The sequence below is a fragment of the Argiope bruennichi genome, chromosome 5 (genome assembly GCF_947563725.1).
Source record: "Argiope bruennichi chromosome 5, qqArgBrue1.1, whole genome shotgun sequence".
NCBI classification, from domain to species: domain Eukaryota; kingdom Metazoa; phylum Arthropoda; class Arachnida; order Araneae; family Araneidae; genus Argiope; species Argiope bruennichi.
The window spans coordinates 86,221,995-86,236,535 of NC_079155.1; the positions used below are offsets into that span (position 1 = coordinate 86,221,995).

The 14,541-nt window shown below is 28.3% G+C and overlaps 1 protein-coding gene across 5 annotated transcripts in view; it reads left to right on the plus strand.

The window, feature by feature from the left end:
• The window catches only part of LOC129968766 (nephrin-like), a 303,539-nt gene that overhangs the window by 194,203 nt on the left and 94,795 nt on the right, over nt 1–14,541 (plus strand). For 4 of the 5 annotated variants that reach the window (XM_056083000.1, XM_056082996.1, XM_056082998.1 and 1 more), the window contains exon 2: nt 5,239–5,370. In XM_056083000.1, coding sequence (XP_055938975.1) covers nt 5,239–5,370 — 132 coding nt within the window. The remainder of the gene's footprint in view (nt 1–5,238; nt 5,371–14,541) is intronic. The other variant, XM_056082997.1, reaches the window with a different exon arrangement.

Consider the following 14,541-nt stretch of genomic DNA (forward strand, 5'->3'; position numbering starts at 1 on the left):
AAAATTTGGATAACTAAAACTTAGTAATTTGGGTAATTGGAATTGCAAAAAATTTGATCTCAAATATATTTATATTTAAAATGTTAAGAATACTTTATTAAATATTCCCGATTAAAATGATTGGATGTTGTATAAAACTGTATATTTTGTTATTTTTTTCAATTCATTTATTGACTTAAGCTATGTTAAATAAAATTCGCTGCGTGACTTAGGAAATTATTATAACTGGAAATATATTTCTGCTTTAACGGTTTAGAAGTTAACTGTTGGATTTCAATTACGGATAATCCTCAGTATATACAGCTGCAGGTTAACGCTGATTTAAAAATTTCAAGCGAGATAAAAAAAATGGATCAAACTCTTCTACAATTTACTTGAAATAATAGAATTTTTAATTTAAAATAAACTCTTCCTTCGGAAGCAATATCTTATTACATATTTGAAATATTATTTTTTGCTGAATTACTAAGAAAAACAATATATTTTAGCTATTGGTTGGGTCTTTATATTTCTCTCTAATTTTTTCTTAGTTTACAGTCTTAGTTTACAGTAATTTGTTAAAAGTAAAAGTCAGTATATTCTTCTGGCATATTTATAACTTTTATGAAGGTAAATTTTGTGTTTAACTTTAAAAAAATAAATTAAAAAAAACTCTGATACCTAGCTCTGTATATATTTACATTCTAAATAAAAAGATAGCATTAAAATTTGCCTGTATTGGGATAAAATCAAATTTTGCATAAACGAAAGGGTAAAAGGTACAGAAAATTGAGTTAAACATCCCCAGCGTATCTTCTATCCTTCTCCTATACTTTAAAAAAAATATTCCGTAGATAGATAGATGCTTCTAAATGTGGATCAGCCGCAACACATCCAACACTAAACCTATTTACCCCTTATCTGAAATGGCCCCTTCCCTTACGTAGCGGCGGAATAGCATCACATCTGCTGCCATCACCAAAAAAAACAAAAGAAAGCTGAGAAAAACGTAATGAACATTAATCAAATTTTATATTTTCTGCGATAGAGTGAGGGGAAAAAAAATTCTTTTGGGAAGAGGGTGGAAGAGTGGGGGTAGGGAAGGGTAATGTGTGAGTGACGGGTTAGAGCCAAGGCATTGAGTGACTTCGAAAGTAGGGTAAAAAATGATAATGAGTAATGGTGGTGGCTTATGTGTTCCTGTTGAAAATGAAGAGGATGTTTGTCTTTTCCATAATCTGAGGTTGAAAGACTTTTCTTAGCTGATCTGAAACTCTCGCGCGTGTGTGAAGTGCTACGTATCTTTTTCTTCAGCTGAATATTCTTGGCTATTTTTTTTTCGATGGCCAAATATTTAATAAAGCGTAATCGTCAATTAATTAACTCTGAATTGTTTTTCTAGCCGAAATTGGATTTGATGAAAGAAGTTTGATCAAAAATGTTTGTTTTGTGTTTAATCATTTCTTCAAGTAATTATTCTTGTGTTAGAAATATATATTGAATCATTCTAGTTTGCTTTCATATAAGTATTCAAATTCGTCACCTAATAATATAAAATAGTTTGTAAATTACATAAAAAGAAAACTTTGTTATGTTACTAATGCCAACCATGCGTGGAATATAATCTGTGCTACATTTGAGTATAGACAATTATTTTGTGTTTAATCAAGTAATTATTTCAGTTTTAGATATGTATTGAATCAATCTAGTTTTTATTCGTATAAGTATTCAAATTCGCAATTTAATAGTATAAAATGATGAAAACACCTAATAGTATAAAATAAATAATAAATTGTGCAAAAAGGAAACCTTGTTTAATGCTGTATTATTAATGTCAATCATGCGTGAAATATTATGCATTTGTGTGTGTGTGTGTGTGTGTATATATATATATATATATATATATATAGTAACCAATCTTAAGTAAGAAAAAGTTTGAAAACGAAACTAAAATGAAAACGAAACAAAACAGTTTCGAAATCGCAACTAAAATTTATAACCTATTTAAACTAAAACCAAAAAAGAACTTCATAGTATTTAGAGAGCGCAATTGCAGCTACTTCTAAAACACAGATGAATTGATACAAAAGTATTAGAATCAAGTTAATAGAAAAAACAAAAAAATCAAATAAAAATTAAACCAAAAAAACTATAAAAAATATAAAAAAGGAATCCGGCCTGAAGACTTTTTCAAGGGTCACCCTCAGGCAGGGATTCAAAGAAATCGATTTTTTCTGTGAAGAAATACAGACATTGTCTAATACTAATACTCTTATATAATATAATATACTGCATTTGTAATATATAAATACATTGCATTTGTGTATAGACAATACGTTTATTCTTTTTGACAAATGTAACAGCTGCATATATATAGCATTGTAAATTGTTGGCATAATTATCTAGAACATTAATAAAAAAAGAGTGAAATAAAAAGAGAGCAACTCTCTTCTCTCTGAGAGTTTGCGCATTATCTTTTATATGAAATACATAATATTTTATATCAGGTGCTTTATATTGTATAGGAAAAAGTTAAGTTTCTATATGTAATTTTCAACTTATGTAACTAGATTTGTTTTCTCTTGCTCTCATTTGTGACTCCAATTAGTTAGACTTTTGGTGACAAAAAAGAAAACTTTATTTAATGCTGTATTACTACTGTTCAACCATGCGTGGAATATTATCTGTACTCCATTTGCGTATAGACAATTCATTTATTCTTTGTGACGAATGTAATAGCTGCAGATAGATAGCCATCGTAAATTTGTTGACATAATTATCTAGACCATTAGTAAAAAAGAGTGAAATCAAAAGAGAGCAACTCTTTTATAAAGAATCTGTACAGTATATTTTATATGAAAAATTTGAGTTTCCATTTGTTATATTTCAACATATTTAACTAAATTGTTTTTCTCTTACTCTGGTCTGAGATACCAGTTAGTTAAATTGTTGTCTCAGACACCTCTATAATTGGTGTCTTCAACTAATAGTGTCTGAGACACCATTAGTTGATGGTCAAAAAGGAAACCGCATTTATTGCTGGTTTACTAATGTTAACCATGCGTGGAATATTACCTGTACTATATTTGTGTATCGATAATACATTTATTCTTTTTGACAAATACAATAACTGCAGATATGTAGCCATGTAGATAGATTGCCTCAAATACGTTGGTATAATTGTCTAGAACATTAATAAAAAAGAATGAAAACAAAAGAGAACAACTCTTATAAAGAATTTGTGCATTATATTTTACATGAAGTGCTTTCTTTATATTTTATATGAAAATATTTGAATTTCCTTGTGTAAAGTTTCAACACATTTAACTAGATTTTTTTTCTTTTATTTCTTCGTCTGAGACTCCAATTATCTAGACTTTACTTTTGAAATTCTGAATATTTAGATGAGAATTATTGGTCTCTTCTCTACTATGTACTAGTATGATCCTCAACTCTCTTTATTAACCAAACAGATGTCTATATCAATATTATTTAAAGATGCATCTATTTGAAAATAGATGCTCACAAGAAATTTCTTTTAGCAAAAATCAACTTATTTAGATACATAAATATTAGATATGACTTTTGCATAAAATATTTTGAATTGTGTATTATTATAGAACGATAAAAGCAAGCATAAAACACCCAATACAAAATATGGTCACTTTGTAAATATTTATTATGCAAATATTGATAAATGAATATTTGCATACACGTTTCATTGTCTTCAATGTATGGACAATACGATATTTTGTGCATTAATTCTATGAATATTAGAAACTAAAACATATATATTCTTTAAGAACAGAATGCGTTTATAATATTTCCTCATTATATCAATATCGGAAACAAATTAGCGTCGAAGATTTTATACTACATTCAAGGTTAACCTAATAAAAGCATTGCTAATAAATACCTTAATCATTAACTAAAGATAAAGCATGGTACCATATTGATCAGTATTAATAAATGAATTGTAAATAAAGGGAGTAAATTCTTGAAAATAAATATTTATTCAAGTAAGCTTGAAAGTTTCAGGCTTTCAAAGTAAGACATCCGTTTTCTCTCGTCTATTTAATATTAGAATTTTATTCCTTCGCGATTCAGCGTTATCACGGAATTGTGCATACAAAATAAGTACTTTGTTCACCGAATTGATGGGAAAAATCTCTTCTTCGATAATTTCCTAAAAGCCATAAACCTTAGGTTCATCATTTATTGAAATGTTGGAAAATTCTGTGCACTCTTTCCTCACTAGTTATCAAGTTGATTTGGATTTTAGCTTCATTATAAGAAACCGATATTACTTTAAAATCGATAAAATATTTCTTAGTATCTTAATATCTATGCTAAGCAAATATTTGATTTCAAACTGCTTTCATGGAATTTAAAATGTATTTGAAAGAATAATACATATTTAAAGTGTTGGCTAGCTTTATACATTGTCTTTGAGTTATCGAAAAATATGAAAATTTTGGTTGATTGATTGGATTTAATGACTCAAGAACTAAATTTAGCACCAAATATATTGATATATGAATCACTGTGATTAAATGCAAATTTTCTCTGCTAAATCTTGCTATAATAAGTAACATTTCGAATATATGACTTATTAAAGAATAGAATATCTTTGAGTTATCGAAAATAGAAAAAAATTGGTCGATTGATAAGATTTAATGGCGCAAAAACTAAATTGGGTGCCAAACACATGATAGATGAAACAGAGTGATTAAATGAAGTTTATGTACTAAATCTTGAAATAATAAGTAACATTTTAAATTGATAACTTATTGAAGAATAGAATATCTTAGTTATCGAAAATACGAAAAATTTGATCGATTGATTGGATTTTAATGAACTAAATTTAGCGTCGAACACATGGTACACCGTGCACTGCCATTAAATGCAACATTTATGTTCTAAATCGTGGTATAATAAGTAACATTTCAAATTGATAACTTATTGAAGAAGAAATTAAATTTTTCTTCAATTTTATTAAAATTTTAACTAAAAAAACAATAAGTTTTTGTTTTTATTTAATTTCATCTTTAATATAGTTAAACCTGTGATTTTTAATAAATTAATAAGTAAATCATTAAACACGAGGATAGGTAAAAGAACATTTCTTTGCCCGTAATATGCAGTTTTAAAATATATATAAAAATTGATATTATTTTTATATATATTTTAAATATCATTATTATTATTTAATATCATTTTTTTTCTCTTTTCTAATTCTGTGTTTCTTGTTTGTGCCAGCAGGACAGCAGCAGTACTTCAGAGTGAAGCCACAAAACACAGCAGTGGTGGAAGGACAGACAGTAGAGCTGCAATGCAGGATAGGTAATCAAGCAGGAAGTGTGCAATGGAGTAAAGATGGATTCGTTTTGGGTGAGTATCTGTTTAATATTTTGAGATATTTGCAGGAAAACTATTATTTATCATTCGAATATGTTTTCCATATGTTTTCAACAAAATAAAAAATTAATAATAAATATAAAAAAAGTTCCTCCCCACAAGCTGGAAGGTAAAATTAGATTTCTTTGCATCTGAATTACTCTCTGGCAACATAAATTGTTGAGGTTAGAAATAGTCAAAATTAAGGCAGGGAAATCACTTTTCAGCCCCTAATTTCTAAGATATTGCTGTTATCAAAAAACTTTAAATGCAAAAGTTGTTCAAACTTTAAATGCAAAAGTTGTTCATCTTAATGAGGCGCTAATCTGGCTAATTGGATTTATTTTTCTATCTTCAATATTAAGAAAGTTATAGCGAAATGAAAATTTCAAAATCCCCACCATCTGCACCCCCTTTGAGCTAAATGGGTAATTTACAAACTCTTCCACGATTTTTACATTTCTAACAACATATTTCAAACCAGTTAAAATACAAACAAATTACTCTAGTTTTCTTGTTCACAAAATAAAATGGGCAAAGCGTTATACTCTTATTATACAATATATAAAAACTTTTGAACAAAGGTGGTTTTGGGTTCTAAGGAACATGATCGGTGAAGAACTGAAGAAATTTTCCCAAAGTCTTGAGAACTATTGCAATTGGTAGTCTTCCTATAGGAATCTACCTAAAGTGTTTGATACAATTCATATGTCTTGTGCCCCTGTACCACTAAAAAGCAAACATTCTGTTTAAACAATAAACTTTAAATCCATTTTTCTATAAATTCATATTTTAACATGAAAAAACATCGAAAATTTCATCTGCAAATTAATATTTTACTTACTGATTAACTCCTTATAAGCACACTAAAAATATTAAAGGAAGTTTCTTAATTAGAGTTAATCGATAAACAATATTAGAAATTATTTCTTTAAAAAATTATATTATTCTCTCCAAATTACTGTTTAAAAAATTATATTTTTTTCTGTTATCAAAATGCTAAATCCGTGCAATCAAATTGTTCGACTTGTTCATATATTTATTAAAATACATTTATTATTTTTAAGTTATATTAAATAAAATTAACTTTTTGCATAACATTCTGTTAAAAAATAAAAACATATTTTTGTATAGTAACGTAGCACTATACTTTCGTATTTTCAATAGATTTTTAAATCATTAATTTAATGCATTCCATATAAAAAATATAATTGCATTCTTTCTTTAATGATATTATTATCCAAATTAACCCTCAAACAATCATTTCTAACACTTTCCGATAATTTGCATACAAAAATCCCACTTTTAATATGCCCTTAAAATGTAAGCTAATGACTTCATATTATCGTAACAGTTCTGAAGTGCTAATCATGCTATCACGTTGGGACTATATCGTTTATACTCATTATCAAGTACATACTAAACAGCATCTCTGGGCATTGTAAATACCCATCTTGACAATGAATTGAGCCTTAATCTGAAGAGCACACTCACAAATGTGTGATGTCTTTTAGAAATCGATGAAGCCGCTATGTGCCGATGTATCTAAATCACCACCTTAACGAAGCCACATCTTAACGAAGAACAGCGATCGACTCATTGTAATTAGATTTGCTTTTAAAACGACGTCTATTATCATCAAATTCTCTCCCCCTGCTTTTCTCCATTGTTCTTTATGAATTAAAACGTTTGTTGTGTGATGATTTCCCGCACAGCAGTTAAGTTCTCAGGAAGTTAAAAGAAGTTATCTTCACGAAATTCGCTAGCTATTATTCCTTTTTTTTCCCTTCAAATTTTCTTACTCTCTGTGTCTGATTTTTTTTTTCTTCCTTCTCCCTGCCCATTCTCTTGTCTGTTCTTATTAACTGTCTCGTTTGAGGTCGATGTTTTGTCTTAATCTGTTAAAAAGATTATTTTTAGAACTTCCTCTGTACGGACAGCTATTGGAAAAGAGTCCTCGTTAGATTGACTTAATCTTTAAGGATTTGTTTGATGTGACTGTGAAAAGAAAAGTTTCTTTTCCGAGACTAATTATTTCCTAACAGTTTAGGCTGTTTGAGGTCAATGTTTGTTGGGAGGGATGATTTAAGAAAATCGCCACTAAGAGAGAGAGAAGGAGAAATAATTGATATTCTTAGTTGTACAGAGAGACCATAAAATGAAGGAAATGTTGTCTTGGATAGGTTTTTAATGGATTCCTTTGATTGTTATTTCTGTCAGGTTTGCTTTTAACTTTTTTTCTGAACTTTTCATAAAAAGAATAGGTTGCAAGACATGTCTCTTGGGGTTTCCTTCTACTTTCACTTGGGAAAAAAAGCAGTATGCTTGAATAATTTTTTTTTCATCTAATTAAACGTGAAAGAATTATTTATATCCTAACCAGTGACATTCCAGAATGATTTTTTAGATGCAATAGAAAAGAATTTGAACTTCCGAAAGTTGTAAAATATTCTATTTCGTTTCTTTAGTCATCAAATATTCTGAGGAATACTGATTATTCTTTTCTTTTTATTTTTGCAATTGTTTTCTTCTTCTTCCACTTTTTCACGTAGATTTTGATATGCTTAAATATGTCTTTGTTTTTCTCATTTATTAATAATTTTGACATGTTGCCTGCTACGTAGCGAGCATGTGCGCGATAGGTAACATTTCCCAGAGGATCGCGTCACCTACATGTGTGCAACAAGCATCTTTATTTTTATACCCATATTGCACTGTATACTGAGCGGCACTGCAATGTATTTTATGTGGATATCTGATATTGTGGTCTGTAGTGGTTTTAGCCGATGTAAAATAATAAAATGCATTAACGACATAGCTAAAAAAATCATAAAACTAAAACAATATAACCAAATCATACATCATGCAATATATTTTATTGCAAATGATTGCGAATTACAAAAAAAAAAAATGTTTTGGTTTTCTGGTAAATATATCCTCTTCACCATAGCAAGAAATGTGATAAATGAAAGTTTCAGTCCTTCTACAAATGATTCCTTGATATGCTTTTCTTATTGATATTATTTATTTTTGTACATATTTTTATAGAACAATGTAGTTAAGGTATTTGTTATTTAAGCATCATCTTACCTATGTGGGAGCTTAGAAAACAAAATTTATAAATGCTGTTACTTATCTTCAGAAAAATCTTACTATTATGCGAATATTTTTTTTTATCGATAAGAGAATTAAGAACATAAAATAGAGGGAGAAAAAATTGAGATCTAAAATATTCATTTGGATTATTGTAAAGAAGAAATAATTTCGGAATTTGCCATACACCGAATCCTTGTCAGATTAATATAACTTTCAGATTAGATTTGATATTTATTATTGCAATGATTGCAAAATGGGAAGTTCTTAATTATTTCCTAACAGTTTATACCGTTTGAGGTAATGGTTAAATTCAAGAAAGTAGAAAGAAAACCGGATTTAAAGAAAAAAAAAATGAAAAGATATCCGAAACTCTATTCCCGAAACAACAATAATTTCATTTTGTACTATATTTCTTAATATTGTCATTTGCTATTGAAGCTTGAGATTTGAAATGATTTGGCTTACAAGCAACAGCCAAACATTATGAATTACAATGAATGTATTCCATATATGATTAAAATATCGCTTCATTTTTAATCTACTTTCGTGTGTCAAAAATTTAAAAAAGGTCAAGGAGAGAAAAGAAAGGAGGGGGGATTGGCTTGCGAAATTTATATGTTATTGCCATCTTTTTTTAATAAACATTATATATTTACGTTGTTTTGGATGAGATGATGGATAAGATGAACTACTAAAACTAAAACAAAAGCTTTGTGTCATGTCGATTGAGGAAATAAATTGATAGTTATTACCAATATTGGCTTTTATATATGCGCAGATACAAATGAAAGTTATAGCTAAGATATACAGTTACAGCTAATTTATGGGTATGAAAACGTTGCATTTGGAATGCTGGTGGATAACAGATGGGTGATCACTGAGATTCGAATCTGAGGTTTCACTGGTGCGGTTCGATTCGAATTCACAAATTCCCACACCTTTATTCGAAACCGGAAGTGAGACATGTTTCTAACGAAGCTCAGTGAATGTATAAAGCAATAATAACTCCAAATCTGTATTATATTTATCAATGTAATAATTATATTACTTGTTGGTAAACTTTAAAATTGGAACTATTATGGCCAATAAAAAACGTGAAACGATTATGTACTATATGTGAGTAAAATATTAATCTATGAATACACGCTTTCTTCTTTGAACCCACTCTCGACACAAAGCATCACAAACAATTTAAAAGAATCTAAGGACAGGAGACAGAAGAAGAAGAAGAAGAAAAAAAAAAAAAGAAAAAAAAAGAGCTCGCTTCCAAAATTTACAGGTTATTGCCGCCATTTCTTTTGAAACATTTCACATTTTCCTTATGCGAAAGCGGAATTGGGGCATGTTTCTAGAAGAGTCTCAGTGGAGGACAGAGATGGGAAATATATGGATAGAGCCAATGGATGTATTTTGAAGAGGTGCCTTCTCACTCACAATGTGGATGATTCTTGCTAAAAAGCGCCTTTTTTTGATAAATGTCCCATTCTCCAGAACTTTTTATTCGATTTTTTCGTCAAGGCACAATCCTTCTTGGAAAGTAATCCGTGTATTTCGACTCTTATGTGCTATATGATTCTGCCTCTATGGCTACTGAGAAAGATATGATTTATTTTATTCTCATTCGATGCTTTTTTTGTTGTATCTTTCTTCCTCTTTCGTGATGTATTGGATCCTTTAGCATCTAATACTTTCGCAGCAGTCTTCTTCATGTCACCTTTTAGAGGAGTGCGTGTCGCAACCGATAGCTGGAAAAGATGGTGAAATCTCTTCCACAGGCGAATGTGCCTTTCCTGTGCTTCAGGCGAAATGCTTCTTCCGTTTTCCTTTCTCTTTTTTTCATTCGATATGTATGAGAAAAAAAAATTTGAATGAAAAATAGTTGGTAATGACTGTTTTAATGTATTAAATTTTGTTTGGTGTTATTTGAAGCGTTGAATTTTTTTCAAAGTGTAACTTATTTTTAAAATGTTTCAGTATGTCGTTCTTCCTTCTGCTGTTTCTAAATGTTTTGCCGAGTTTGATCGACAGTTATTTATATTTGGAATCTGTTTCTCTAAGGATTTTATTTTTCAGATTTCTCAATAAAACTGATACATAGAGATATCTGAATGTATTAAATTTCCTTGGGTGAATTACATTAAACAGAACTTAGAGGAAACATGGTATATTTCGTTTTTCACAAATTTTGTGAACTGATATCTTGTAATAGTATCAGATTCTTCATATTGGTTACATATATACATAAAATATTTTGATTAATCCTTTTGTTCATATGCTTGGATAAAATGAATATATATATGTATGGATATTTTAATATTACAACTATTTTTTTTAATAATTTTTATAATTTAATTATGTTAACACTATTACTATTTTTTATAATTTAACCCTTTCTAGGGCCGTGGGAAGTAAGCTTCACACCAAATTTATCAATCTTTGCATAAATTTATAGATTGGCATAAGTTCTGATAATTTTTTTTAGAAAGACAGAAACTTAGATGCTTTAGTTCTTTATTTTACACAAAATGATGTGTCTTGATTTGATACTTAATTAACCAAATTAATTAATTAAATTAAATTTATCTAATAAGCTAATTGAATCCATTTTCTTATTCTAATTTCAAGCCTAAAAATATTTTAACATAGAAAAAAATGGTCCTTTAAAGGGTTAATTATGTTAATATTACAACTATTTTTTGTAATTTAATTATGTTAATATTACAACTATTTTTTATAATTTAATTATGTTAATACTGCAACTATTTTTTATAATTTTTATAATTTAATTATGTTAACACTACAACTTTTATTATTATTATTATTTTATAAAACACGATTTAAGAAACCAGGGTATTTTCGTCTTTACAAATTTCATAAATTGAATATTGAAACAATAACATGAATGTGTAATAAATCCAATTTATTACATATTTGGATTTGTATAGGGTCAATAAATTATATGATGGCTAATTGATTCTTGTGATATAATCCCGGCATATAATTTTCTTACATACGATTAACATGGTGCTTACTTCAGTGCGGACTTGGGGGTTCAAACAGAATCTTGAATCTGCCCGATTGAATTGTAGATGCTGATTTGAGATCACGTACAACGAAAATTCGCCTTGTATATGAGTTGGCTGTGTGCTAAATCTACCATTGTTCATCAAATGACCACATTTTGTTTTGGTGGGGGATTTTGGAGAGTGAGATGCTACGCCAAATATCATCTATATTACTTGACCCTGGTTTGAAAAAAAGGAATTCTGTTCTAAAATATCCTAAGAAAAGCAAATAAAACGCGACGATACTTCAACAACTTGAACTCAATTCACGTCTGCAAAATGTTCTGCAGTGAATAGTTTTTATTTTTATTCTTAAATTATTAATTGATTCTTTTACTTTTCTGTGCGCTATTGTAAATGTAGAACGAAGAAGATTAATAAATAATTCTCTTTTCATTATTTACAAGTTACGTAACACTAATGACATTAATTAAGCTTCTTCGCCTTTATCAGCATAAGCAAGCATTTATCAGTATAAACAAATTTAGAATATTAAAATTGTTCTGTTTCGTTGTAAAGATCCCTGGAGAATGTCTTGTAAATAAGTTTCATTTAAAGATTTCCAAATACTGTATTCGTAGATTAAATATTTAATTTTATTTAAAAAACACAAATTAAAATGTTTTCGCTTGGTGAGTTTTATTAATTTGTAGTAAAACAGTTGTTTTAACTTCATTATAGAATTCCCACAAGGAAATAATTATTTTAGTATTAATTTGTTTAAGATACGAAAAGAATGAAACATATTTCATGCATCTTAGCATTGTATAATTAGACATGATTTATAAAATAGCAAAATTAACTTAATAAGATACGTTTCAAAATTCATTTCTCCTCAACAATGAAATATATATATATCTTAAAAGTATGAATCTTATCTAAAAAAATTTGATTGAACTTAGAGGCTTTATTCGGCTTGTCTTCTCAATCTTTTATATTTCTCTTATTTCTTAAAAGTAAATATTTCTCTAATTATAAATACCAAAAGAAATATATTTATAAAAAAGTTAAATTTAAAGCTAGAATTAAATACAGTGGATTCTCAAACAACGCGGGAATAACCTTCTTATAATTGGAATACGTGGTATGCATTAATGGACAAATTAATGCAGACTCAAACATCTGTGCTTATTATTTCGGGTTTGTTCCTTTTTGTAAAGCCAAACTTAAAAGCTTTGCTGTGCTATTATATATATATATATATATATATATATATATACAGGTGCTGTATGTTTACTGATACGGAAACTAGCTTCTCTCTTGACTTTTAACATGAGCCACTAAGTTTTGATTTCATTAAACCTGGAGTGAGATAACTAATGGAGGAGAAGCTGTTGAATATTTTTTCGAAACAATATGCAAAAACATTGTGCGAGTTTCGAATTAAAGCAATTCAAAACAAAATAAAAATCTACATCGAAAAAAAGTATCAAAAAAAAAAAAAAAAAAAAAAAAAAAAGGAAAGAAAAAGGAAAAAAAAAAAAAAAAAAAAAAAAAAAAAAACTTACCTAAGAAGAAATTCCGGGAAAAAAGGGTCTCCTTCTCATTGCGTATCACATTTCTGAGTAGTAAAATCTTACAAAAGTGATTGAAAGGGATTCTGAAACAAAGCAAAAGTGCAGATACGTGAATACAAAATGCCAAATCTAATACATTGTTAAACTTCTTTTACATGTTATATGAAACTGTATATTTTTCGTATAAGAATTGGTCAATGTTTACCCTTTCATCATATGAGATTGTGCAAAAGAAAAGAATACACATGCAGAAAAATAATAGAAACGCATATAGAAAAATAATGAAATATAACAAAAAATCTGTCTACTTGCGAATTTTTTTGCTTTTAAATTGCACATTACCCTAAATTACTTTGAAAGTATCTAGCACTACAATAAAGATTGAAAGAGGGCGGGAGGGGGGGGGGGTCGAACTACAAATTGCAATAATCCCTGGTTTATCATTTGTACCATCCTTTATGAAAAAGTTAGTGGTAATACTGAACAACAAATTACAATATTACCAAGTTATAATTTTCTATAATATGATGTCAAGAAATTATCAATTTGCAGAATAGAACTTAATATCCGAAACTTGGCAAATTGTTTTCGAATATAAAGTCCTAGTTTTTAATTGATTTAATTGAAACTCTTCATTATTGACTGTTACATTTATTCTGTATTACATTAAACTTTCTATGAATTCTGAATAATCATTCAAGGAATCGGAGTGTCAGTTCTGATGTGATAATAATATACAATATTACCACACCATTATCTTCTATTTTATTTTTTATTACCACACCACAATCTTTTATTATCGGCAAATTCTGATGTAGAACTTGCCAATTTATGGAGCCAAATTTAATATTTGAAACTTATAAATAGGTTTCGATAATTTAATCTTATACTTTAAATTAAAATATATAATGTCAGCGAAAGTTACTTTCACCCGTCGTCACATTAGATCTTTTACGATTACTAAATATTCCCTCTAGCCAAAAGGAATGTCAGATCTGTTATGCTAATATTCCTTGATCCCAAACTTACCGCATATATTATTACCACATCACTAACTTCTACATTTTGGGTTTTAGAAATTACCAATTTATAGAACAAAATTTAATATCCAAAACTTACAAAATATTTTCGAATATTTAATCTTATATTTTAATTTAAAATCTATAATGTCAGCGAATGTTAATTTTACCTTTTGTCACATTAGATATTCTACAATTACTGAATATTCCCCCTTGTCAAAAGGAGTTTGTGCTAATATTCCATGCTCACAATTTTACCGTAATTATTATTACCACATCACTAACTTCTACATTTTGGGTTTTAGAAATTACCAATTTATGGAACAAAATATAATATCCGAAACTTACAAAGAATTTTCGAATCTTTAATCTTATATTTAAATTTAAAATCTATAATGTCAGCGAATGTTAATTCTACCTATTGTCACATTAGATCTTCTACGATTACTGCATATTCCCTTTTGCCAA